Genomic DNA, 26740 nt, shown 5'->3' on the forward strand with positions numbered 1-26740 from the left:
AGAACTCTGTACCATTCAATGCAATGCAATACAATAAACCTTAACTTAACGGTCATTTTCACTGGAATTTAATAAACAAAAGATTGACCTCAGATTTTTGCACAGTACTGTACTTAATAAGTTTATATATTTTGTTTTTTATTTGTCCAAAACAATTGACCAAGGCTGGGGGTGGAGGTCACGGGTTGCTAGCGACCCAAGGGTTAACCCCTTGAATTCCCAGGCTTATTACATCCTAAGGCTTATGATAAGCCTCAGTAATTATATGGAAAATAATGCAAATTGACTGAGCTGTTCCTAGGTTATAGCAGTAAGGAATAAGAGCCTGAACCAGAATATTTAAGGGTTAAGCAAGTTTCACATCTATTGCCTCTGCATTCATAAGTTCATTTAGTATAACACAATAGAAGCTCAGACATTGTGCTTTTGCTTAAACCAAGTGCATCTTACAGAACAACAGAGACAATGAGCTCATTCAGAGCCACCGGGGCTAAAAGATAACACTCATGATAGGTTCTTGTATTATCAGATCTGGACTATACTTCTTGGAGGGCTTGTTAAAGGAAATGCATGCACTGCATGACAAGCTGGTCATGTAGGTCTGATGAACATGCAGACATTATGAAAAAGCAGCCTAATTCAGTAAGTCTAAGAGCATTCTCATCTGTCAAAACAGGGACAGTTTGCTCACTTGGTTGGTTTTGCATGACAACTACTGACCTGGAAACATGCCAGCAGCCCCTGATGCCTGCAGGAGGACCCTAATATATAGAACAGGACCCTGACTTCAGTGCTTAATCAACTGTGCAATTCATGGTAAATATAGCTCCAGTCAAACGGGCCACTGAAATTGCAATGATGAACAAATATATGGCATATTTGGCCTAAAAATAAACAGAGCATAAATTTACATGTGGCTAGACTTGTTGGTGATGGTTACTGTTGACTTCAGCATTTTGTAAATTAACCAGACTGAAAAGTGCATTTTTGTGGATAAATGCAAGCCAAGTTCTATTAAAAGGGGATATACATGATGGCACTGCTACAACTTTCGGGAATTCAAAGAACATGCAGTGAATTACCAAGACAAAGTGCCTCAATGAGTAAGCAGATGTTGGGGAAACTTCTGTCTACAGTTGCAGTGCCTATTATCCAAGAAGCATTAATTCAGATGCAGCCCTTTTGCGCTATTGGAGTTCAATAAGAAGTTTCTTTTTTCATTCCGTCATTTGGACACACATTAATAACTGGGTTTCCTCCAGAGTTAAATGGAAAAGCACAAAGACATTTGCTTTCCTGCTGTAGATTTTGATGTCTGAACTCAAGGTCAGCCACTATTAAGTAACAATCTGCTACCAGTGCAATGTTAACTCCTTTTCACTCTAGTCCTAAAATGCAACTTCCACCTGTCTTCTCCATGGTCTCTCAGTGGAACTACCCATATATTTTATTATTATAATATTATAATATTTAATATTATATCTTAATAATATAATAGTGTTGTTTTTTTAATATCACAAGTTTAAATGTATATAACAAAAACTTTATAATCAAATAATGCTGCCTCATATTTTCATGTCATTACTGAAACACAAAGAATTTTTGTCAATAGACGGAACCTTACTTTAGCCACACGACTGCATTTTAGAGCAGGCAGTGAGACTGCACCCCCGTCCCTCATGGCCATATGGTGAGCAGTGAGATTCCATTGTTTTGAACTAAATATGTCCCAAAATCGGAACATCAGTGTGGAGCATTAAAAATTGAATGTTCAATCAGTTGTTTTAATAAAAAAAAGCATAATGAAGGTATAGAGTCCCTCAAAGAGAAAGGATTTTAGTCTAAAGTCAGTTAAAAGTCCGAAATGTGTTTTCAACTCTGACTTTTAACTAATTTGGTGAAATGGTCCATATACAGCTCTATTTCTCAGCTGTTGTCCTTTTAAAGCTTTGTATATTGCAATGATCAAGATGTCAGAGTGCTGGACTATTTAATGAATGGAGCAATAACAAGTGAAACAAGCATTTAATGACTTGGCCTGGTTCTTGAGGACATGCTTTATTCTCTTCACTTCACTGAGAGGCTATAATTTAAGGCACAGTCTGAGGTCAAACAAGACATGAACACCTCTACTCCCATCCATTATCACAAAATGCACATCTACACATGATTCAGTACACACAGTTATTTAGTATACTGAATAAAAATCCAGGAAATGCTAGTTTCAACCTATGAACTACCCTTAGTCTATATTTTCCTTTGTCCACTTTTAATGGTTGAGTGCTATTACATATTACAGTCACAGTTCATATTATATGACCATTTTACAACCTCTCTTCTTTCTTTCACTGTGTCTGTGTGAGAGATAAACACTATATTGCCAAAAGTATTCAGTCACCCATCCAAATCATTGACTTCAGGGATTCCAATCACTTCCATGGCCAAGGGTGTATAAAACCAAGCACCGAGGCATTCAGACTGCTTCTACAAACATTAGTGAAAGAATGTCTCAGGAGCTCAGTGAATTCCAGTGTGGTACCATGATTGGATGCCACCTGCACATCCAGTTGTGAAATTTCCTCACTACTAAATATTCCTCAGTCAACTGTCAGTGGTGTTATAACAAAGTGGAAGCGATTGGGAACAAAAGCAACTCAGCCAAGAAGTGGTAGACCACGTAAAATGACAGAGGGGGTTAGCAGATGCTGAGGCACATAGTGCGCAGAGGTCGCCAACTTTCTGCAGAGTCAACCTCCAAACTTCATGTGGCCTTCAGATTAGCTGAAGAACAGCGTAGAGAGCTTCATGGAATGGGTTTCCATGGCCGGGCAGCTGCATCCAAGCCTTACATTACCAAGGGCAATGCAGAGCGTCGAATGCAGTGGTGTAAAGCGCCGCTACTGGACTCTAGAACATTGGAGACGTGTTCTCTGGAGTGACGAATCACGTTTCTCCATTAGGCAATCCAATGAATCAGTCTGAGTTTGGTGGTTTCCAAGAGAACGGTACTTGTCTGACTGCATTGTGCCAAGGGTAAAGTTTGGTGGAGGGGGGATTATGGAATGGGGTTGTTTTTCAGGAGTTGGGCTCGGCCCCTTAGTTCCAGTGAAAGGACCAGCAGACCAAGAGATTTTGGACAATTTCATGCTCCCAACTTAGTGGGAACAATTTGAGGACGGACCCTTCCTGTTCCGACATGACAGCGCACCAGTGCACAAAGCAAGGTGCATAAAGACATAGATGAGTTTTGTGTGGAAGAACTTGATTGGCCTGCACAGAGTCCTGACCTCAACTCGATAGAACACGTTTGGAATGAATTAGAGCAGAGACTGCGAGCCAGGCCTTCTCGTCCAACATCAGTGTCTGACCTCACAAATGTGTTTCTGGAAGAATGGTCAAAAATTCCCATAAACACACTCCTAAACCTTGTGGAAAGCCTTCCCAGAAGAGTTGAAGCTGTTAGAGCTGCACAGGATGGGCCGACATAATATTAAAACCTAGGGATTAAGAATGGGATCTCACTCAAGTTCATATGCATGTGAAGGCAGACGAGTGAATAATTTTGGCGAATATCGAGCAAATATCTATGTATCTAAATGGCTTCTTGCTCAGATTTTTTTAAGTTAAATAAGTTAACACAAATATGACGTTTATCTGACATTTCTATTCATTTGCTCAGTTTAACAGATTAGAAAAAATAAAAACAAAAAATGAAAGGTGCCATAACTCAGGTCATATTTCATGTTTTTTTTTCAGTCTGATATGTTAAATATAATGCAGAATATTAGAGAGGATGTGTTTTTGTTTTCACTTAGAAAATCAACAAAACGTGTCATGTGAGCAGGGGTGCCCAAACTTTTGCATATGACTATATTTAATGATGAAAAATGACTTCTTTTTTTATAGTGTAGGCCCCATTAAAGCAAATGCCCTCGATCTACAACCAAGAACATATCCCACTCAAGAGCCAGTGCTCAAGCACCTGGGCCTTTTCCGTGTGACAGCTAATAAGCGTGGTGTTCCCGTAGTAAGAAGAGGAAGAGGAGCAGAGAACAGAGAACATCTGCAGTGTGTTGGGCATGGCTCCCTGTTCATGGGCAGCTGCCATGCGTGTGTTTGCCAACTTGTTTCATGTTTTATGTCCGCTGACTCTGAAACACACAGGACAAGCCGATCCTTCCTACTATACGAAACAGCTGTCTGGGGATTATGGCCAGATTAGGATCACTTCTGTTAAAGGTCTTTGGGGTGCTGTCTGTGCTGGAGCACATGCACACAAAGCTCTGGATCAGCGACGGTGAAGTTATGCAGAACATTTCCCAAAGCACGGAAACTTGGGGAAACACAGCTTATACTTAATTTAGTATTTTATCAGCCTTTTTATTCTTTTTTTACTTTTTTCTATTTATTGAGAATTTTACTTTCTTTGGATTTCTTTATCAGTTCTTTTGACTTTTTTTACTGTTATTAAACAGTAAACAGACACATTCACTTGTTTTCACTGTTGCACAGTTTTATTTAAATATACTGTGAAGCATTTTAAACTGCATTTCTATGCATGAAACATTTTAATACTATAATAATAAAATTATAATACTACCTTTGTAAATACTTCACTTAATGTAAGTACAATTTAATATATGTTTTATTATATGTATTATTAATAAGTATTTTCAAGCATGTTCAATTTCTTCTTTAATGTCAAAAATTCAGAAATGGAGAAAAATCTTTAATCTCTAATTCTGCTTCAGCCAGTCACTTCATAAACTTGTCACAGCTCTATATCTTTACATACTTTATTGCTTTATTCCCTTTGAACAATCATTCTAACCTATGACTAGTAAATGTAATCATTAGAAAAGACTGCACTTGATAATACATATACAATAACAGCAGAACAGAACAAAACATCAGCTAATTAACTTTACACACAAACTTAAAGTTAACATATTTTTTGATCTGTTGAAGAATCCTGGGAAATATGCAAATTAAACAAAAAAATAATAAGTAGAAGTACATGAGACTCACGCTCTGGTAGACAGTGAAATGCAAGTTATACAGTAAGGCTCCATAATGCTCACAAGTGGTACTTCCTAACTGAATTTGAATCACGCCTATACGGTTCATCATTATAATTCTTCAGACGATAATCACTTGTCTAAATTATTGTCCAAGCTTAGTAGGTAGTTCATTAACAGTGGGCTACGGATGATAAGCAATTGAACAGTTCTTTAAATCTCTATGCACATTTATACCACATTATAAAACAGTATTTATTCTAATTCTGTACCAATGTGTCAGTAATGCTAATAAGATGAAAATTGAGATTTGTTAACACACAGTACAGGTAATACTATATATAAACAATCTGAGTCAATTAACAATTTCTCTAATTGCAGGAAGAAACAGCTTGAGCAACAACAAACTAGCAGTGAAATGAACTAATATACTGACTGCAATTCTTCCTCAGGTGTGTGTTTAGTCAGAGCTGGTTTACCCGTACGCCACAAATAAGCAAAACTAAAGCAATATGCAAACAGTGCAAACCACGCTCACAATCACCCGTTTAGCTGAATGGCTGAGAGATGGATGTTTCAGTCACGTTTCAAATGAAAGCGTAAATGAATGTTCAGCCGTTTGGAGTTAACCTTAGCTCAACATGGACACCAGAGTGATTGCTGTGCTTCTGTTTTCTCTCGTACTGCATTGGAAGCCAATTTTCCAAATTCAGGCAGTATCTGATGCTTGAAGACATGCGCGTATGTTTTGGACAAATGACTTGAGAAATTCAGCGGTTTTTATTTTGGTGTATGTATGGGCTGTTGCATTTAAAGTGGAACAGAAAAATGATGCTAAATAAGAAATATTTTATATGGGAAACAACATTAAGCATTACTTTTGCCAGACCTGCAGAGCAATACCGGGTGCATCCACTCCTGCCTTGTTTGACCAGGACCTTCAGACTTTTCAGTTTCGTCCAAACCAAAACAGCAGGTATAAAAGGTGTCCTGAGTTACAGTCCAGATTAAAATGAACCACATTTCTGTTCATTTACAGTGTGAAAATATTTTTTGTCACCCACTACAACAGAAGAAGAAACAGATCCAGAAGAGGAGTAAAATGATACATAGAGAGGAAGTGAAATATTTTCCAAACTGTGATTTACATCTGTCTACATATTGTTTTGTTTGCCTAATGAAAATATTTTGAAATTAGTGTAGTTGTTAAGCATGGTCCTTTTTAAACTGTTAAGGAACATTCCAGAATAACATGTCATGGTTAACCTACAAACATAGACATATTTTAGCATCAAAAATGCCTCGATATATCAAAACAGCCAGAGATTTTAATTATACCATGAAATAAATTGCCGGCCATACCCGCCAACTACTAAGGCAAACTCAACAGTCATTAGCTGCTTTTCCTCACTAATTCTAATCCTGACAACTGTTTTAGTAATTATATTAAGTGCTTAAACTCTTCTAACTTCACAATGTATATGTTTGTTTCACAGCATTTACTGAGTAATACAAAAAAGGTTACTGTATAATACACTTTAAGAGTAATAACAGAACAACACAGCGAACGTCCAAACAGTTAACAAGCTAAAATCCTCAATAACTTCTTAAACTGCAAGAAGAAACAGCTTTAAAAACAGCCAACCCAACACAATTCCGTCAACCATGTTTCCTCACTCTATCGTCAAGGCCTAAGCTGCATAAAGCTTGGCAATATTTTGCTGCCAACATTGGCATTCTGCAGGGCTTTCTCTAGGATAAACTAACGGTTATGTGAACGCCTCAGCCTTTTACAACGGGAAATTTCAGGACATAAAACTCCTGAAATATGAACATGGCAGCAACAATGGAGTTCTTATAGTAGAGTACAGTGAGCATTGAGAGGGGAAGCCTGATCCTCAGCTCCTGCAGTTGTCTCAAGCAGCTGAGGAAGTGTGGGGAGGGGTGTGTGGAGTGGGCACGTGCCAAACATAGACAGGTGTGTCTACTGTACATGCTACTGAGCTCTCTTTCTACATAAAGACTTTGGTCCACTGCGCTTTATGCTTGGTGATATCTTAAGGGTGGATTTACAGATTAGCGTTTTATTTTTGGTTAACTGCATTTTGATTCATGGTGTTTGAGCAGGACTGGAACTAGGGCTCCATGAAATGCCCTAATAGGATGCCATATTTTTGAGCCATTATTTCAAATGCTTTAGATTTGTATTTTCATCAGTTTCTGAGACATACAAAGTATGTACAGTAGGCACAGCCTTAATTTACAAACCTAATATTGATAAACACTAGAAGTCAATAGTCACCCAAATCTTATTCACAAATGCATCTCCAAAACCTCTCTCGAACCCATTAAAACGCATCCTGATTTTCATTAAGGTTGCACAGACTTCGCGATGTGGGTTAGGGCATGGAATGGGTTACACAGGCTAGTCAACTTTATTGCTTGGTAATGACTTAAGATTGATGTTGAGTTGATCAGCTAGTTGCTGATTAAGTGATTGACACTAACACCACAGATGCCTCAGGGAAGACAAGAGGCCTGGTGATTCTGGGCTCTGTATCTCTGGTTTCCTGAGGACAAGCAATGCGATCCACAGAAAGGGCACAAAATGCTCTACTGACCTGTCAAGTTTGGCTTCGCTGATCCACAGCAGCAGCATTTTCGAAAATCTCTCCATCCACATGAAAACGCAAGAACATAGGCAGTAATAATAACTCCAAAACTTGGCCTTGAGAAGACCACTGACAGCTTGTGTACTGCACAAAAGACGCAAACATTTTCTACAAACGGGATGGCAGTTTGTTGCAAACTAAGTATACTTCATCTTGCAGAACCATAATTCGATATTTCATACAGATTCAGAGTCTGATTCCTACCAGAAAATAAAAGCTTAAAAAAGTGAAAGACTGCTTGTTGCCATGGGGGATTTTTACTTTGCCCTTAGCATTTCACTCCATTTAAATTATGAAGTTACATTTTTATTACAGATCTGACAGGTTAATGACCATCAAGTCAAACATCTTTAGAATTACTAAGATATTTCTAATATTTGCAAATGAGTTGGTAGTACGTTTGGACACGTCTGCATAACTACGATAATGACAGTAATGAAGAAGTAAAACTAAAGCCAACTTCTATTACAAACATTATCAAGCCCCAGTCACGCCCAAATTGCTGAGCAAACCAGTAGTCAGTCACATTTCACACATAATTATGCATATTTAATAAATTAAACAAACCACAGGCTTGTGCAAGTTAACGCTATGATGTCAGTGTTTACATAAAGCTGTGTTTTTCCTGTCCACTCTGGTTTTCAGTGACCAAAAGTGTTTTTGTGTGGACAGAATAAAGTACTTTTTTTTAAAAAACACATTACATGTAGACAGGGCCCGAGATTACAACTTAACTTTGAGCTGACCACAAAGTCAATGTTTATGAGTGCTATACAGCTGGTGCCTTCACTTTACTGCTGTTAAAGATTCCAAACTTGGCACCAAAAATGGTGCCTTCACTTTACTGCTGTTAAAGCTTCCAAACTACAAAGTCTTATATAAACAGTACGGGTCAAAAAACAACATACAATGTTACTTGGTTATGCAAGTTATGGTTATAATTGAGACTCTGAAATTGTAAAATGGTGATAATTCACTGTGTCCCAATATGCTGTGGTCATGAAATGCCAGTTGCAAGAAAAATGTCTTCTTATTACAGCAGTTTGTTCCCCAATTTAACACCCTGACAGGTGCTCTCAGTAGGAGGAATGAGGCTTGAATCCTGCAGAAACACAAAAGGGGGCTTGTGAATAGAGCAGAAACTGTGATCCCGGTGGTATTATGAGCTCTCATTCATCACCTGCACACCATTCTAGAGCTAAGCACCTCATGTGTACTGGGGCCTTTACCTTAGAGTTCAACACATTCCCTCCTTACATCTGCTGCGCTCATCAGTCAAGCCTCTTCTTCTTCTTCCTCATTCACTCCTAAATTTACTCTCACTGAGGAATTCGCCAGAGCAGCACATCACATTTTCCACCCCATCCAGAGGAACAGTGATGTATGTGGATGAGGTGCTGATTTATGAGACAAAAAGAGGGATGCTTAAGAAAGAAAAAAAAACAAAGATGGGTGAGTAGCAGAGAACAGAGGAGGAATTTCCTTCAGGAAGTCTACAGATTAACTGCAACAGTTGTATCATCCTCTGATGTTCATGCCAATATCACACCACAGCATTTTTAGTGCTTTACTTTTGATATCTTGAAAAGCTTGTCTAGAATACAGTCCTATGCAAAAGTTTAAAACCATGATCAAATAAGTTGTTAAAAAGTGCCTCTACAATCAAACACTTAAATTTGGAATTTTTCTGTGAAGTGTATTGCACAATTTCTATTTATTTGAGTTAAACATATTGGATAAAAAAACATAATACAAAATGTATATAACTTGCACAGGCCACATTTTCTTTTTCCAGTATGTCAAATTCAGCATTAAAATGTGCAGAAGTGTGTTCTCTGTAAAGGATGTGTACGTTTTTCACTTTGACCAGGGCTACATTTCCTATGTGTACACCAGCATGTAGGGATGCAATGACACTGGAGCTGTGGGCCAATGCAGATTTCCAGTGTTTTTGATATAGGTATCTGCCAATGCTGATACCAAGCTGATCCATAAACATTTCTAAAATGGAAAAACTCAGACCTGGATTAGCTCAGCAGAAAAATATAACATGCATTTCTGTGGTATAGTAAAATACCATAAAATAAGAAATAAATGTAGATAATTTAGCATAGTATACCAGCCTAAACATTCTGCTCTTCCAGAGTACTATAAATATGTTAAATAATCAAATATAATCTAGAATTTGGTGATATTATAATAATCAGATCAAGTATAAATCATACATCTGCTGATATTAACACGACAATGACAATGTTGGGTATAAACAGTTTGTAAAAAGAACATATATCTTCCAGAAGAGCATTTGTGAGGTCAGACACTGATGTTGGATGAGAAGGCCTGGCTCACAGTCTCCACTCCAATTCATCCCAAAGGTGTTCTATTGGGTTGAGGCCAGTCAAGTTCTTCCACACCAAACTTTCTCATCCATGTTTATATGGATCTTGCTTTGAGCACTGGTGCACAGTCAAGTTGGAACAGGAAGGGGCCGAGCCCAACTCCTGAAAAACAACCCCACACCATTATCCCTCCTCCACCAAACTTTACACTTGGCACAATGCAGTCAAACAAGTACCGTTCTCCTGGTAACCACCAAGCCCAGACTCATCCATTGGATTACCAGATGGAGAAGCGTGATTGGTCACTCCAGAGAACACGTCTCCACTGCTCTAGAGCCCAGTGGCGGCGCTTTACACCACTGCATTCGACGCTTTGCATTTTCCTTGGTGATGTAAGGCTTGGATGCAGCTGCTCGGGTGTGGAAACCCATTTCATGAAGCTCTCTATGCTGTTTTTGAGCTAATCTGAAGGCTGTATGAAATTTGAAGGTCTGTATCGATTGACTCTGCAGAAAGTTGGCGCCTCTGCGCACTATGCGCCTGAGCATCCGCTGACCCCACTGTCATTTTACGTGGCCTACTACTTTGTGGTTCAGTTGCTGTCATTCCCAATCACTTCCACTTTGTTATAATACCACTGACAGTTGGCTTTGGAATATTTAGTAGTGAGGAATTTTCACGACGGGACTTGTTGCACAGATGGCATCCTATCACAGTACCACACTGGAATTCACTGAGCTCCTGAGAGCAACCCATTGTTTCACTAATGTTTGTAGAAGCAGTCACCAGGCCTAGGTGCTTGGTTTTATACACCTGTAGCCATGGAAGTGATTGGAACACCTGAATTCAATGACTGAATGAATATGACAACATATAAAGTTGTTTATAAAAAAAGGGTGTTTATAATGCCTTCATATATGCACAACGTTAGGCAAAATTTTAGGACCCCTGGTCAAATGATATTTGGTTGATTTTCTAAGTAAAACATGATCTGAACAGAATCCTCTACAGAGAACACTCTTCTGCACATTTTAAGGCACAATCACTGTTTATTTGCTGTTTCATATCTGGTGATTTTTGCCTGAATGCAACATTCACAGTTAGCATGCAAAGAAGCTTTTCATGGCTAATGTTTGGTCGCTCTTTTCTTATACAGTACAGGTTTTTTAATGGATTACTGCGCAAAGCCTTAGACCTCCAAATCAGTGACCGACTGTGATATGTTCTAGGGCTGTCACAATTAATAATAATCAATCAAACCTGATTACTTGATTTAAGAAAAAATATTGATTAAAATGCACCTTCTCAATTAATCACCAATGACAGTTTGCATGATGATACTTATGGGTATGCAATGATATCAGAATCTTATCCATCCATGACCGTTGACCGCTAGTCCAGACAGGGTCGCAGTAGCAGTTGGGAGAGCAGAGAATCCCAGATGACCCTGTCCCCCGCAACTTCCTCCAGCTCATTCCCGGGGACCCCAAGCCGCTCCCAGGCCAACTTGGAGACATAATCCCTCCAGCGGGTCCTAGGACGACCCCGGGATCTTGTCCTGGTAGGCCGTGCCTGGAGCACCCCCACCGGGAGGCATCCAGGGGGCATCCGGATCAGATGCCCGAACCACCTCAGCTGGCTCCTCTCAATGCGGAGGAGTAGCGGCTCTACTTTTGGCTCAACTCCCTCTTCACCACTAGTCCGGTACAGTGACCGCATTACTGCTGCCGCCTGTCCCAGTCTACGGCCAACCTCATGATCCCTCTTCCCGTCCCTCGTGAACAAGACCCCAAGATACTTAAACTCCTCCACCTGGGGCAGGTCCTTTCCCCTTTCCACCAGGCGCAAGCCGTGGAACACTACCCCCATGCCTGGCTCCAGGAGTAGGTCCCGGTGACCCTTTCCCGGGCAGGGTACACGATTTTTTGTGCACAACATGCATGGGGAACTTTGGATCGTGTTAGTCTGGGTCTTCACTCCAGACCTGCTTGCCCTGGGTGACCCTACCATGAGCATATTGCTCCTGACGACTTAGCTCTGAAGATCCCTAGACCACACAAGCACTTCCGCCACGACAAGGCCCCAATCCAGGAATGATCGGGGCCTTGTCAGATCAGAATCTTAGTGGTGTAAAAAGACAATCAGATAAATGTTTGAATTTGATGGATATTTTAAACCAGTATTTAATGACATATTGTTTCCTGGATGAGCAGAATGTCCAGGCAATTCTGGATTTTATTCATTTTACTTTTCAAAACTACTAAGTTTTAAAATTAGCTCATTTTAATTAAAGCACTTCCTTTAAGATGTGCCCATAAAAGTGCTCATGCTTAAACTCTCAAACACTCTACTACCCCACAGGGAGAAGTACATAGCTAATAATATCACGCTGCACAATGTGAGTGTGTCTACTTCAGCTCACATTTGCTCAGATTCATTCTTTTTCCTTCTGACATCCGATCCAGCATTATCTGCTAAAACTGGCCTGATACCAATACCTGGAATCAGATCAGTGGCATCTCTATTGGAATTCTTGCCCTTAAGCATCAAAATAATGCACAGATTCCTCGATTCCAGATTCCTGACATAACTGATAGTGACACGCTACTATACTTCTAAGGTGCCTCAGGTCTCAGACCTGTTGGAGACCAATGAGGTTAAACAAAGGAACACACATGACCACTCAATGCTTTTCTTCATGCTGTCCTAGAAAGATTCAGATCTCTAGAGATAAAAAAAAACAAAGCTCACTTTCTTACAGTACCATGTACTGCAAATTCAAAGTTCCTGGGAAGCATAACCACACCGATCTTTCCCAAGGCTACGTGGAGAGTCCAAGACATGCTACCAAAGGGTTTCTAGGTCAAAAGAGCTCAATCCATGCCAGATACATTGGCCAGGTCAGGCTCATACCTTTCCATTAGCTAATGATTTACCCCTCTAACTCAATTTGAAGCTGATGGAGGCTTTAAAGCACTTATATGTATGTACTTCCTCCACCAAATGACACAAAAGAAGGCCTCCCGCAGACCTTCAAAAATGTTCATGTTTCACTTACGTCTTCTACTAAACATAACATTTTACATTATTTAATCCATTTACAAATAACAGTACTAAAGTAGTGAGGAGAAATTGATGCTACACTACAAATAGGCTGAACACCAGCTCAGCAGAAATTCAGGACTCTGAAAATATTGATTGTTTTCCAAATTGGATTCATTTCATTTAATCTATTGCTTCTCTCTGTGAAATGGAATGGTTTCATCCCATTAATGTTTAACCACATATATAGCCTCAGTTAACCCTTATTTCTCTTTCCTGTATGCAAGCCTATCTTAGACATAGAAAACATAAATAAACATATTTAAGGCTACATAAACATTGGTACATTTTTTCTAGTGTATACACAGTACTGTGCAAATGTCATCATTTGTTTAATTTCCTGTCAAAAAAGGCCATTAATTACAACATTTTATGGAAATATTTATGAAGATTTGATATAAGATAATCCACTCAAATAAGAAAGAAGAAAGTCAAAGGACAGCAACTGAAATAACAAGTCATCATCAACATTGTCATCATCACCATTGTCATCATCAGATAAACAGCACTTAAAGCTCTTTTTTAAATCTTTGAAACAGAGAAGAAATCCAAGCTCAACTCTTATTCAGATCTGAAAACATCCACTGGTGTTTCTGTCCATCCTTCCACTGTGAGAAGACAACTCAACACTGAAAAGATGTGCAGCTGCCAAAAATCTCTCACTGAGAAAAAGCATTAGACAAAAAAAGAGAGAAGAATACCTACAAATTAAACAAAGAAGCTGCATGTGTTCTCAGAACAATGAACTGGCCACCCCAGAGTCCAGAACTCAACATCAGTGAATGGGATTACTTGGATCATGAGAAGCAGAAAATGCTAAACAAACTCCTAAGACTGAACTTTGGAGAAAAACATATCCCTGCAGATGGTAAATATTGGTAAATACATGTTTTCTGCATTTTTTAGCCCACTGAAAACTTATTGGTCATCTTCACTGGAAATCAAATGAATGAAGTGTGGTCTTTGACAGAAGTGTATGGAAATAGAACTGCAAAAACACAGTACTTTGAATCCATTGATGCCACATAAACTGGTGCATTTAACAAACATCTGGCTATTCAGCCTATAGCAGTTTAAATGGACCAAAATACCAAAAATAATTTTTACTACAATAATGTCACACCGGCGGCACGGAGGCGCGGTGGGTAGCGCTGTCGCCTCACAGCGAGGAGGGCCTGGGTTCGATTCCCTGACCGGGTAACCAGGGTCCTCTCTGTGTGGAGTTTGCATGTTCTCCCCGTGTCTGTGTGGGTTTCCTCCGGGTTCTCCGGTTTCCTCCCACAGTCCAAAGACATGCCGTCAGGCCAATTGGACATGCTAAATTACCCCTAGGTGTGAGTGTGTGAGTGACTGTCTGTGTCTGTCTGTCTGCCCTGCGATGGACTGGCGACCTGTCCAGGGTGTATCCTGCCTTCCGCCCGAAGACTGCTGGGATAGGCTCCAGCACCCCCCCACGACCCTGACGGAGAAGCGGCTTAGAAAATGGATGGATGGATGGATAATGTCACACCACCAATTATATAACATGAATGACAGGAAAAAGAGTTATGCCATTCTTCCCCAGACGCTCATATTAAATATAGGACATTTGCTTTTGAGAGAAGCATGAATATAGAATTCTAGGAGAATCTGTGAGTGAACAGGGGTTATGACTTGAACTATTTCTGTAAATTGTGTTATGGTGTGCACTTTCACTTATGTCCAAATCACTCCATCAACTATAAAACAGGACAAGAGTGCACTCTGTAACTAACCATTAGCTGTCAGACAGATTTATGACCATGCAATTAATCAGGGACATCCTTTTACTGTGTTTAAAGAGTAATGAGTGAACTGTGGCTTGATGGCATGGTAAATTTCTCTGAATATCTCTTTAGAAAAAGAATAACATTCAGTCCTTCACACTGCAGAAACTGGTATTTTCTCCTTGAACACAAAAAGACAAATAGCTGGCAAAACTGCAAGTATTTAAAAAGAAAAGCTTACTACTCTAACATGATGGACCCTGATTTCTTCATTCATTTAGGATTTGCGTTTCAGTGATATTATTCCCTGTAATAGAACAATGAAAACATGACTGAGCACAAGGCACAACAGACTGACAATCTGGCTATGCAACAACTGGGTCCAATCACCTTAACAGTGAATACCTACAGAAAGAGTCCTGTGACAATACTGCATATATGAATCATTGTTTATGGCAAAAACTCTATTTATCTCACACACAATATTTTCCTATATATTTATCCAGAAAATGCACTGCATAAAATACAGCTGTATGTAAGTTTGTACAACTCTGGTTAAATGACATAACAAGTGAAAATAAATTAAACTCATCTTCTAAAGGGAGCAAACTTAAATGTGGCATTTTCAGCATATTTTGATGCACTATTTATATGAATCTGAGTTTAACACATAGCAAAACTTTTGCACAGGCCACATTTTATTCAACTGTTAAATAGTAACTGTGCATTAAAAGTGTGTTCTCTGTGTACTTATTGTCAACTAGAAAAGCAAGAAAACTTAACCTGACTTCTGTGTACAACTGTAAAAACCATTTACAATTACCAAGCAAACTCTCTCTATATATCACTATCCAGCTACAATACACAATGTGCAGATTATCATGTGCTAAATGCTTTCATAAGTCTAGCATTAAAGCGCTGCGCTAAAGTGCACTCCACAATGCGTCACACAGACCCATGATCTATTCAGTGACATTTTCCCTGAGGGGCAATAGTAAATCAATACTCTTCAATCAGTCAAATGAACTAACACTGTTATCTGTCAGGACCATCAAAACGAGTTGTTCTCTCGAGGATCCCACGTCATTACAACAAATCTGTTTCCTGGCCATTATGTAAGACAACAGATTTTTTTGGAACACGATATTATATTATTATAAAATGAAGGACTAAAAAGTTCAGTTTTAGATGTGAATATATTATAGAATATCTGATTCAGTTATCTTCATGTTTTGCTGACCCAGTCCTGTGATAATGATTCTGTCAGTTTAAAAGAAGACAGAGCAAATCAGACCTGCAGTGTAGTTAATGGTAGGTTATATGGCAAAAAAACAACGACATGAAGACATTTTCAAGCTTCACAATAGGGGTGGGAATCTCTTGGCACCTCACGATTCGCTTCAATTATGATTTAGAGGGCCGGGATGCGATTATAAAATGATTATTGATGCATCTTGATGCCTTTTATATTTCTCACTGTGACGACTTGGTACTTTTAAAGCAAAGTATTTGTAATGATCTATAATGAATTTACTTCCAATATCTTATATTAACAAAATAAATGGAAGTGATAAATGGTAAGTGAACTGGAAGGCTCTAATTCACTGCTTTTGCTTGGAGCTTATTAGACGCTGCTGCCACTCATCTGTGATAAAATGCACAGTTATGGTGAAATAAGATCCAGCGGTAATGGATGTCCATGCAGCACATGTTAAAGCTGTCCTGCCCATTTTCTTTAGTGATTTTATAACTCCGGATTTGGTCATGTTGTAAAGAATCAGGGGTCACTGTGTCAGTAAAATATCTGAGAGACTGGACGTGTGCAACACAGCGCAAAAGCCCCGTCTCTCAACGAGGTCACTCAGCAACACAGTCTCTCCTGGCTAGTAGCGAACGAAAACAGAGAGATTTAGTGAAGACGAACATTTGGAAACTTACTGGCATTCATAAGCAACGCAGTTGGTTTCCTGGAACGTTAAATCAGGAATGAGAGACTGTCAAACACTAAAAAGTTGTGAAGTCGCTTCTCTTTCAAACTTTCCCGTTCCACCTTAAATGGTGCCACATTTACATTTGGCGCCTCAATCACAATTTAAGGTGGAATGGAAAAATTCGAACAAGAAGCTGGAGAACAAGAAGCGACTTCAGCCTAGGTAAAACAGCCAAACGATGAGAGACATTTTACAATAAGCTGCTCTACTCCTGAGGAAAAGTTTTCTGGCAGAGATGGGAGGAAAGCAGAGATAGCTGAGCTAAAGCTTAAAGCAGAGCAAAGTTAAGTCTGCACTCTCGTTTAAAACTTTTTAGTTATACTAGCACACATTGAGACATACTGGGTATTAAATGTTGTGGCTCCCAAGGTGGTTTGATTTTTGTTAAAAGGACAAAATGTCTCTTCTTAACATTTGGGTTGTGACTCCTGATCTAACCTGGCTTTAATGCACAGTGTGCCAGTCAGATTTCTCACTCATCCAGTTGTATTTTTATGTGTCACCACAGACTTTTTGGGCGCTGCACTTACCCACTACCAAGTTCTGCCCTTTGCATTCCATCAAAATTTAAATCTAGAAAATCGATTTTTGACTTTTGTGAATCGAATCAGAATCGTTCAGGTCCGCATCGCAATGCATCTAAAAATCTACTACACAATGTTTCATGATACAAACACAATTACAGTGCGACAACATATTGTTTTGGTGCCCACAGAGTTGTCACAAAGAGAGTTGCGACAGTTATTTGATAACACTGTGACAACGTAGTGGCAACACTGTCAGTCTGTTATCACAACTGAATGAGTTTGTGACAACCATGTTCAGACAACGTAAGCAGCACCACCTTTGCACAACATTAGCCAACGCTGGAAGAAAGTAGACAACATTGCGACAACATTAGCTGGGAAGCCATACTTGGCCTCTCCCCTTCACTTAGCACAACATTAGCCAACATGAGCGGCTGTTAGCAGATGTGCTATAATTACCAGTTAGTGTTCTCTGCCCGCCCTGCTTGGCACCATCATGTTATGGAACTGGTGCTACAATGTGCCCTGGGTACAACTGGGTAAAATATATCTCAATTGTTACATGTTTCCGCTACCCACTCAGAACAGGATTCAGTGACTTAATTTATCCCTATTATGACAATACTGTCTCATTTTGACTATGTTCTTGACCATAACATGCAACAGCAACCACTGAAATACACAGGGGACAATGACCTCTTACAGAGTGACCAGACAAAACTAATGACAATACAAATGAAACCTGATACCTGATAAAAAGACAGCATGTAATTAAAGCCTTACACAAGACTTTATTCAGAGGTTAAAAGCCAAAAGATAAAATTGTAAATGCAAAAGAGCAGCAGTACAATTTCACTTAAACAGAAAGAAAGTAAAGAGTTTATTTAAATGCCCAGTGCATCTCTTCTCCTAGATGTCCTATGTGGAACCTCCAACAATTAATTTGGAACATTTTGAACATTTCAAGAGCTTGTAAAAGTGGAAAAATGACATGCTGGTATGTAAAAACGCGTAATAATGAGTGAGCCTCTATATGCTGAGCGATTAACTCATCTCAAACCTCCTTAAACAGTTAGAGCTCCACTAGAATGACCGTTCGGCCCAGGAATGTTTAAGACAATCATGTTGCATGTAGGTAATTAATGCCATTGTCCCACTTGTAGGTGACAACACAAAGCAACATTCAGCTCATGAACACCGCAAAGCTCATTACTGAATTATTTGCGAGGCCATGTTCAATGAAGCAATCCTGAGAAATCGAGGATTTGGCAGCAGCTGCAGATGCCAAGTTCAAACAAAGGGGCTCGATCACAAAGTGGATATAAAAGTTATCTAACCGCTGTATTAAGTGCAATACATGCATTTAAAAACACTATCATGAATGCTGTGACAGTGCAGCATTATAAGCAGTCTAAAGATCTTGTCTCATCATCCCATTTCTGCTGTTCTTAGCTCACCCTGGTAGATCTTTCAGACGTTATCACTGACTCACGCATAGTTCAGCAAGTTCAACCAGGGATTTGCAGTGTAATTCACAAGAATCTGCTGGCAATAGTACATGTTCTTTCTGTGGACACTTTGCCAGAAACACAACCTTTAGTCAATGACAGCTAAGCCTTTGAAATGACTTTGTTGCCTTAAGAGAAGGTTCAGAAAGCAACCCCTTTACTGCTTCACTGCAATGTTGAGATGAGCCAGAATACGCAAACTCCATTTAAACCATGTGACCTGAAGGTGGATGCACAATATATTATTCACTAGGGTCCAATCCCACTTCCTATTTTTCCCCAAGAATTGAGTTACAAGGGGTACCTCAGTGGTTGAAATCTTCCCTACGAAATGGGACCATCAAATAAAAAAAGAGCATTGCTTCATTAACAGGCTACTAGCACTCCTCTACTAGCACAGGTGGGTAAAGTTGAGCAACCTCACTGCTGGGCTTTAGTTAAATTTAGGGCATCATATGCCTTCAAAGAGCTAAGTGGTAGGGGCGAGGGGTGAAATGAGATTGGGCCTAAATCTTCATGGACTATTATCATAATACTGATGTTGCAATTAGGGATGTGCATGAATAATACTTAACTACATGTAGTAAACATGTAAACCTGGGGCATGTCTAAAAATAATTAGCATGATGTGTTCTAGTTTGCCCTGTGATGGACTGGCAACCTGTCCAGGGTGTATCCTGCCTTCTGCCCGATGACTGCAGGGATAGGCTCCAGCACCACCCCGTGACCCTGAGGAAGAAGCGGCTTAGAAAATGTGTGTGTGTGTGTGTTCTAGTTTAAAAATCACAATTATCAATGATATCACCTCCGTTCAAACCAATACACTCTCCTGCAGCTTTAACCTACTTTCTATGCTACTCGTTTATACAATTTTTCGACATGAACTGTTTTAATGAAAATCTTTCATATTAAATAATAACACAATACTGAGTGACCCAACAACTTTTGAAAAACTCCTTTTGAAAAATATGGGTCCTCAATGAAATGTCACATCACAACCTGGATGTAGTTTTGACATAACAAAGTGTTTTTAATGTATTGCACGGCACACTGCAATCACATATATCGATTTATTTGCAACATGGTACTCTGTCCATATCTGTAGTTCGCTACAGCAACTGTAGTTTGGAGTAGTGTAAGGGCTCATCTCTGGCATGTCCAGCATGTCATCATCTGCAAGAGCATATGGTAAAGCCATGAACACTTAATGTTCTCCTCTGAGGACAGTGAAGCCCTTGACAATGCAGCATCTACTCCGGTGACGTAGCTGCTTCATACAAAGCAGACACATCTGCGTTTACCCTTCAAACTCTAAGGAACCTGTGGGACCTCAATCTTAACTACATAACTGACATAAGTTTCATAACATTTAGTACTAACTATAATACGATGGAGTTTAAAGGGGTTAAAGCACTAAACTTGTCTTTTTGTTGTATGCCAGTGGAGAAATGTCGCTAATAAACATGAAGAAAATCAAAACTCCCTTTTAATAAAGTTTTAAAAAGGCATACTGACATACATCCAGTCACAGGTCTCAGACAGATGTGCTTAATAATGATGAAGTGTCTTAGAACAGCTTAGCATTCTGAAACATGACGAAAGTGTTTTAAAAAACAGACAATCATGGCCTACAAATTATTTCTGGCAACTTACAGTATTCAGAGGTTCTTAGAAATCCATACGCAAAGAGAGAATCTGCAGACTGCAATGGTAAGCCAAACCTCTCTTTATTTCAAAAAATGTCTCTCCACAGCCGGGATCCCCTAACAAACCTCCTCAAAGCTAAAGCAGACACACGAAAGGTTGAGGTTCAGCACCACAGAGCGTAGAGAGCTCCTTCCCTCGGCAGCAGCTCTGTTTAGTCCGACTCAGAAGAACAGGAGGGATCTAGAAGAGTTCACCACTCAAACTCGTTTAACACACCCGATCCAACTCTTTCTCAAAGCCTTGCAGATTTCATTTCACATGTCAGATAAGGAGAGAGCCCATACTGTAAAAACATCCTGTAAAAATACAGTTAAAGAGGATGGACAGCAAGCCTACCAGTGTAAAACTAATAAGTAACAGAATATAGAACAGAAATTTGTATTTGTAAACAATTTGAATTGTTTCACACCAATTCACCATTTTTAATGATCCCATTCCAGCTTTACCCACTGGAACACACTTATTGGCATATACACATTCTGTTTTTTCTCTTATGAACTTTGAGCTGTATTTTAATGTATGAAAGAGGCTATGTGAATAATGGTTCTTCTTCTTATTATTATAATAAGGAAAAACACTTTTTATGGCTTTAATAAAAATATGCCCTCCATGACTACTATTTCCCTGCAAACGCAATTTCCCAGATGAAACATCATTACAGCAAAAATGATACATTAACAGTTTATTGTTTATGAATTATGAAACATTTCAGTTTTACAGGACAAACTGACCTTTTCTGTAATTTCACTTAATAGGGTTGGTTCCGTGAGCATAGATAAGGTCTGGTCTTACTAAATTTCACACCTTGAGTAAACTGTCATGGCAGTGGAGAGTCACCACTGAAAATCAGTCTGTCACTCTGTCATTACAACTGTAATGTCACAGAGGAATCAATGCAGTCATGACTGCCGTGCTATAGGACCTGAGTGAGAGCGCCTGATAACCACCTAGTGTTTCTCAACCTTGGTCCTGGAGGCCCACTGTCCTGCATGCTTTTGTGTTTTCCTTCCCCCCAATACGCCCCCCTTAACTCAGTAGGGGCATCTTAATGAGCTGATTAGTTGGATCAGGTGTGTTGTGAGCAGAGGAAACATAGTGTGCGGCTTTGGACGCAGCCAACCACACTAAATAGCATGCCAAAAGTATTGTACCACGCATAGAAGTCCATTCATTAGAGTACTCTGTGAAGTATACCAGAACTGAGAAACACTGTCCCACCCCTCAGTATAGCTGGCAGGGCACTGCCAAAGCAGAGAAGGAGGGCACACTGCTCTGTCCAGCAGGTAGAGTTACCTTACTATGTAAACTCAAACCAGCAAACCCCGCACACTGTAAGCCAGGTTCTTACCGTAGTTCGGCCCCAGCACTTTGTTCACGTCCTTTCTCACGCCCCTCCTGGTCTCCACGGGTGGAGAAAGCGCCCTGAACACGGCGCTGTCGTTGGTGGCCTCCATAAAGAACACATAGCGGGTTCCTGCGCTCGGCCTGAAGCACTCGTCCGCTTCGCTCCACACCAGAGACACGACAGCATCCTTCTGCAGCCCCGCCGCCTTCACCTCCCACACCTGATGCACCCGCACCCTCGCGTGCTTTCTCGGAGCTTCCACGGTCTCGTTCAACTCCACTTCCACCTCCACAGTCCTGTTAAACGCCTCTCTCACCTTTTTCAACTGCCTTTCCCTTTCATTCATGTCCCCCCGCAGTTCCTCGTATAGTCTGCCCTCGAACACGACCCCGGCGCGGTGCGCCAAGTCCCGCACGGAGCCCCGGGACGCGCAACTCGGGCTGCCCGAGGCCAGGACCCCGCACAGCACAGCCAGGGCCAGCCAGGGCCAGCCCGGGGACAGCAGAGGCATCGTTAGCCGCGCTTTAGTGCTGCTGGTGAGGGTTTGTGCTAACTGAACGGTCCAGGAGCGCACCGGAGTTACTCCTCTACACTCAATCCACTCGGCTCTCAATCCACTCTCCCCGCTACGAGAGTGGGCGGAGCCGCCTGAGGAGAGAAAAGTCCTCCATGTGGGTGTGTGAGGATTTCCAGTACCACCGCTAACACCTCGAGTTAGCTTACTGAGCTCACCTTAACGCCTTTAACTAACAGGTGGGGCGAGGAGCCTAAAACACACTGAAGCAGTGTTGCTGCCTCAGTGAAAGGCTGATTCGGGTAGTTAAAAGTAGGTCAGCTACCAAAAGACAACTTTTATAAACCAGTGTCAGGTCCAGAAACGGGGGCCAGTTTCACTGAAATATATAGGTTACCACTCTGTTTCCAGCGTTTTTATAATTATGGAACCAGCTCTATTTCCTCAGTCCCAAATTCCCAGGGACATTTGTTTGCACATTGAAATGTAGGAGACACTCCTATGTCTAATCCCCAAGTCGCCTAAATCATGTTTCCTCAAGTTCCTCAGGAGCAGAACTTACCCACATATCATTGTGATTTGAGGCAAGATTAATTTGGTCTAGTTAGTATTTCAAAACCATTTAATTTGCCACTTTTAAACTGGGCTTAATACTCTGTTATACGTTCCTGCTGTTGTACAAATGCCACTTTACTTGCTAGCTAGCAAGTCTACACAAAAGCAAAAAAGAGAAAATAATGGAAATGCACCTTACTAAAGTCATATAGAGCAATTAAAAGTATATCGTCACGGTCCAAAAAAGTGCCTGCACTTTTTGTGGTATTTAGTCTTCTGCTTAATTTAAGCTGAGCGGCTCTCCTGTAAACTGTGTGCAAATTCCATGAAGATTGGATCAAAATAACGCTCTAAATGCTTAAAATGACATTGAAAGTGAAGCAGATTTTTGCCTCCTGTAAAGTTATCATTTTGTATGACAAAGTTTGCCTAGCTAGCTAATTAGCTCACCGAAGCTAGCCTAGCCGAGAGCAATTGCATTGGAAAATCAGTTCCTCGCTGTTCCCTGTATAAACTTTGGCAAACCCCAAGACCCATATGTTTCAGAACTGCAGTGGAGCATATTAGTACATTCAGTATCTCTCAGGACAGGAATTTGAGGTTTTTAGGTGCTAATCTTCTCTTTTTGAGCTAAAGAATGAAGGTATACCCAAAACAGGAATGCGTAACTAAACATTAATGGCTAAATGTAACTGAGTAAAAGTACATCTTAATGGAACTATTAACAGTCTTATTTGCAACTACCTAGAAACACACAAATGCTTGCTGTGCTCGCTTAACGCCTGTAGTCACCAGAGGTGGACAGAGGCGCTTAAATACTCCGAAAAATGAAAATGATCTGCAGTGTCACATGTAAAAAGATGATGGAATAATTTTTAGACAATTATCATGAATGATAAATGTAATGTAGTAACATGGCAAGAAAGCGACAAGATTCTTAAGGAAATAATAATGTTGGTTCTTCAACCAGAACAACAAAATAATTGTGAAAAAACACAGTTGGACGGAGCCTCAAGGGAACTGATCCTAGATTACGTGATTTGAACTCCAGCTGGCCTCAGACTGGCTGACAGATTACCCAAACTCAGAATTTTAAAGGAACGTTAGTCAAAGAGATTAAGATTTGTGTGACTGTTTCCTTTAGATATGGGGAAAAAAACAGCAATGGAATGGAAGACATGAGGGCAGCAAACAAAGCAGTTGTTTTAAACCTAGACATTACTAATTCATGTAATAAGGCCATCAGTAGTGTGTCTCCTTCACTGAAGGTCATGAGAAGTAGACATGGTGTCTAAATGTGACTCAGTTATAACGTGCTAATATCATATTGGCCTGAAACAGTGGCACCAAGTCCAAGAATTTTTACTGTCTGGAAGTCTTCCGGGAAGTGTTGCTGAGCAAGCTTAGTGGACTGGCAGTGTGATCAGGTAAACCCACTGCAATGACAAAATATGAACTGAAATCCTGGGTTTTTAAAGATACCAACAAGAATAAGTGATGCCTAACGTTGCCATTCTTGAGAGTGAATCGCCTGAATGCTTTCAAGAATGCTGAAATTAATTTTTATTTTACACAATTTATTTTAAATTATTTTACTACTTTAAATGCAGCTCTTTTAACAGTGGCCTTGAATTTGAACAGACTGTACCTGCAAACTGTGCTCTTTCACTAAAGCAGCTTTTATTGCTGCAAATCTGAAGCACTTTCGCGGCCATCCTCTCGCAAACTCTTCCTTTCAGTATGAATCACCTTCCTTCAATTTCTGGGCAAACTTGAAATAAATCAATTCTTTGAGAATATGTTCAAATCAATCTCCACTTGTCCACATCAATCGTGGCCTTGAAATTCTCTACTTCTTTTTAATAAAATTGTCAAAATAAATGACACGAACATCATTCAAACGAATTTGTTTTCTTCTTCTCCTCTGGGCAGCTTCATTTTATGAGAATCGAATTACAATAACAAGTAAACAGATGGTCAAAAGTCCCCCATCAGCTGCCCTGAACATCCTGCTGTTTGTCCCAGCAGGCGTTCATGTCCTAGCTTGTACATTATTACAGAGAGGGCCCTGATGCCAAGCCTAGTAGCTGACACCTGTAGCACCAAGCACATGTTTAGCCCAAACCCACCACAGCACTTAATCTCGGCCCATGCCTGGGTGCGGCACGGCCAATCACACTGCACATCACATCCCAGGGACTGACCACAACAGCCTGTGGCCTGGGCAGCTGCGCATGGGAGTGGCGCCGAGGATGGCTGGGCTGCTGCACACCTGCTGGAAAAAACAGCCTGCACTTTGCTTCCAAGGAGGACCATGAACACTGGCATGACTAGCACAGCTGTGTGGGCTTCCCCTAAAGCCACAACTACACTGTTTCCTCATGACCTACAAACAGAAATCCCTGCTAATGATGGATAGGCTCTCAATTCCATTACAATTATTTAGGAAACAACAACAACAACAACAACAACAACAAAATAATAACAATAATAAATAATATATAATAAATTATATATATATATATATATATATATATTATATATATATATATATATATATATATATATATATATATATATAAATAATGAATAGAATACATTTATAAGCATGCTGTATATGCAGCCTATACATATGGAGGCCTTTGTATTTTTTTTGTAGTACCTACATACATGATTTTATTGTAGTACACATATTTAATATGTCAGGAAGTGGTGTCTAACATATATCCCATAAGTACTTAGTACCTATATGTATTAGTATGTCTCACGTATACACATATTTCCATTCAACACAATCATTAAGTACAAGTTATTAATTGTGAAGCATCAGGGAAACAAGGACAGTATCGAAGACTTCTCTTATAAAGCCTCAAAAGCTATTTGACTCTTAATGGCTCCCCCTTGTGGAGAATATTTAGCCTGCTAAATGTGAGTGAGTTAAATGCCAGTTCTGGAAGTTCCTTCACATCTAAAAAGTGGTATACTTATACTGCAAAAATCATAGGCATCTAAGCATTTTTATGTGAGGAATAAGTATGTTTTGCTTGTAAATTCAGTCCATCATTATATAATACAGTAAAGCGTAATGTCTTATTTTCAAAAACAGAGGTGAATCTCTTGTGAGCCAGTATAGAACAATATTTGGTTCTCAATTTCTTCTCAACTCTCCGAGCCATTGCAAAGATTTGTTCAAATCCACCACCACACAAACTACAAATACTACTATTTTTGTTCCTTTTCCTTTGGCATGCCTCTGCATTATGCAAATGGATTATCTTACATCTACTCCTAAACATCTCATAAATACAATCATATTAAGTACCTAAATGCCATGATATGTCTCATTAAAAATAATTTATATATGTGCATGTGTGTGCATCCTGAACATGAATTAGGTCTAATTTCAGACTAAATAGAATTTGATGGAGAAATGCGGTGGATACATTTATAACAATTTTGGATATGAAGAGTTTTTAAAATAAATAAAAGAAATAATGCGAAACGTGTATTTCTCTAATAAAAGTGGTATTAACCATAATATTATTAATATTTCTTGTACGTGTAAAAATCCACTGCCAGAAACTTAAGCATTGTCAAAATCATCAAAAATTCTCCAACTGCATTTTGAAACAAAACCCTTCAATTACAGTTAGAAGTCCTTTTCACTCCTTTTCACTCAAGCCTAACCTGCAAAACTGACTATAAATGTAATAAGAA

The 26740-nt window shown here is 39.7% G+C and overlaps 1 protein-coding gene across 1 annotated transcript in view; it reads right to left on the bottom strand.

Annotated features, from left to right (window-relative positions):
* The window catches only part of nrg1 (neuregulin 1), a 140001-nt gene extending 117584 nt beyond the window's left edge, over window positions 1-22417 (bottom strand). Inside the window, exon 1 of the mRNA XM_037547493.1 lies at window positions 21958-22417. Within this exon, the coding sequence (XP_037403390.1) occupies window positions 21958-22300 (343 nt within the window). The 5' untranslated portion in view covers window positions 22301-22417. The remainder of the gene's footprint in view (window positions 1-21957) is intronic.
* Window positions 22418-26740: the final 4323 nt, after the last annotated feature.

This window comes from Pygocentrus nattereri, chromosome 18, assembly GCF_015220715.1.
Source record: "Pygocentrus nattereri isolate fPygNat1 chromosome 18, fPygNat1.pri, whole genome shotgun sequence".
Classification (NCBI taxonomy): domain Eukaryota; kingdom Metazoa; phylum Chordata; class Actinopteri; order Characiformes; family Serrasalmidae; genus Pygocentrus; species Pygocentrus nattereri.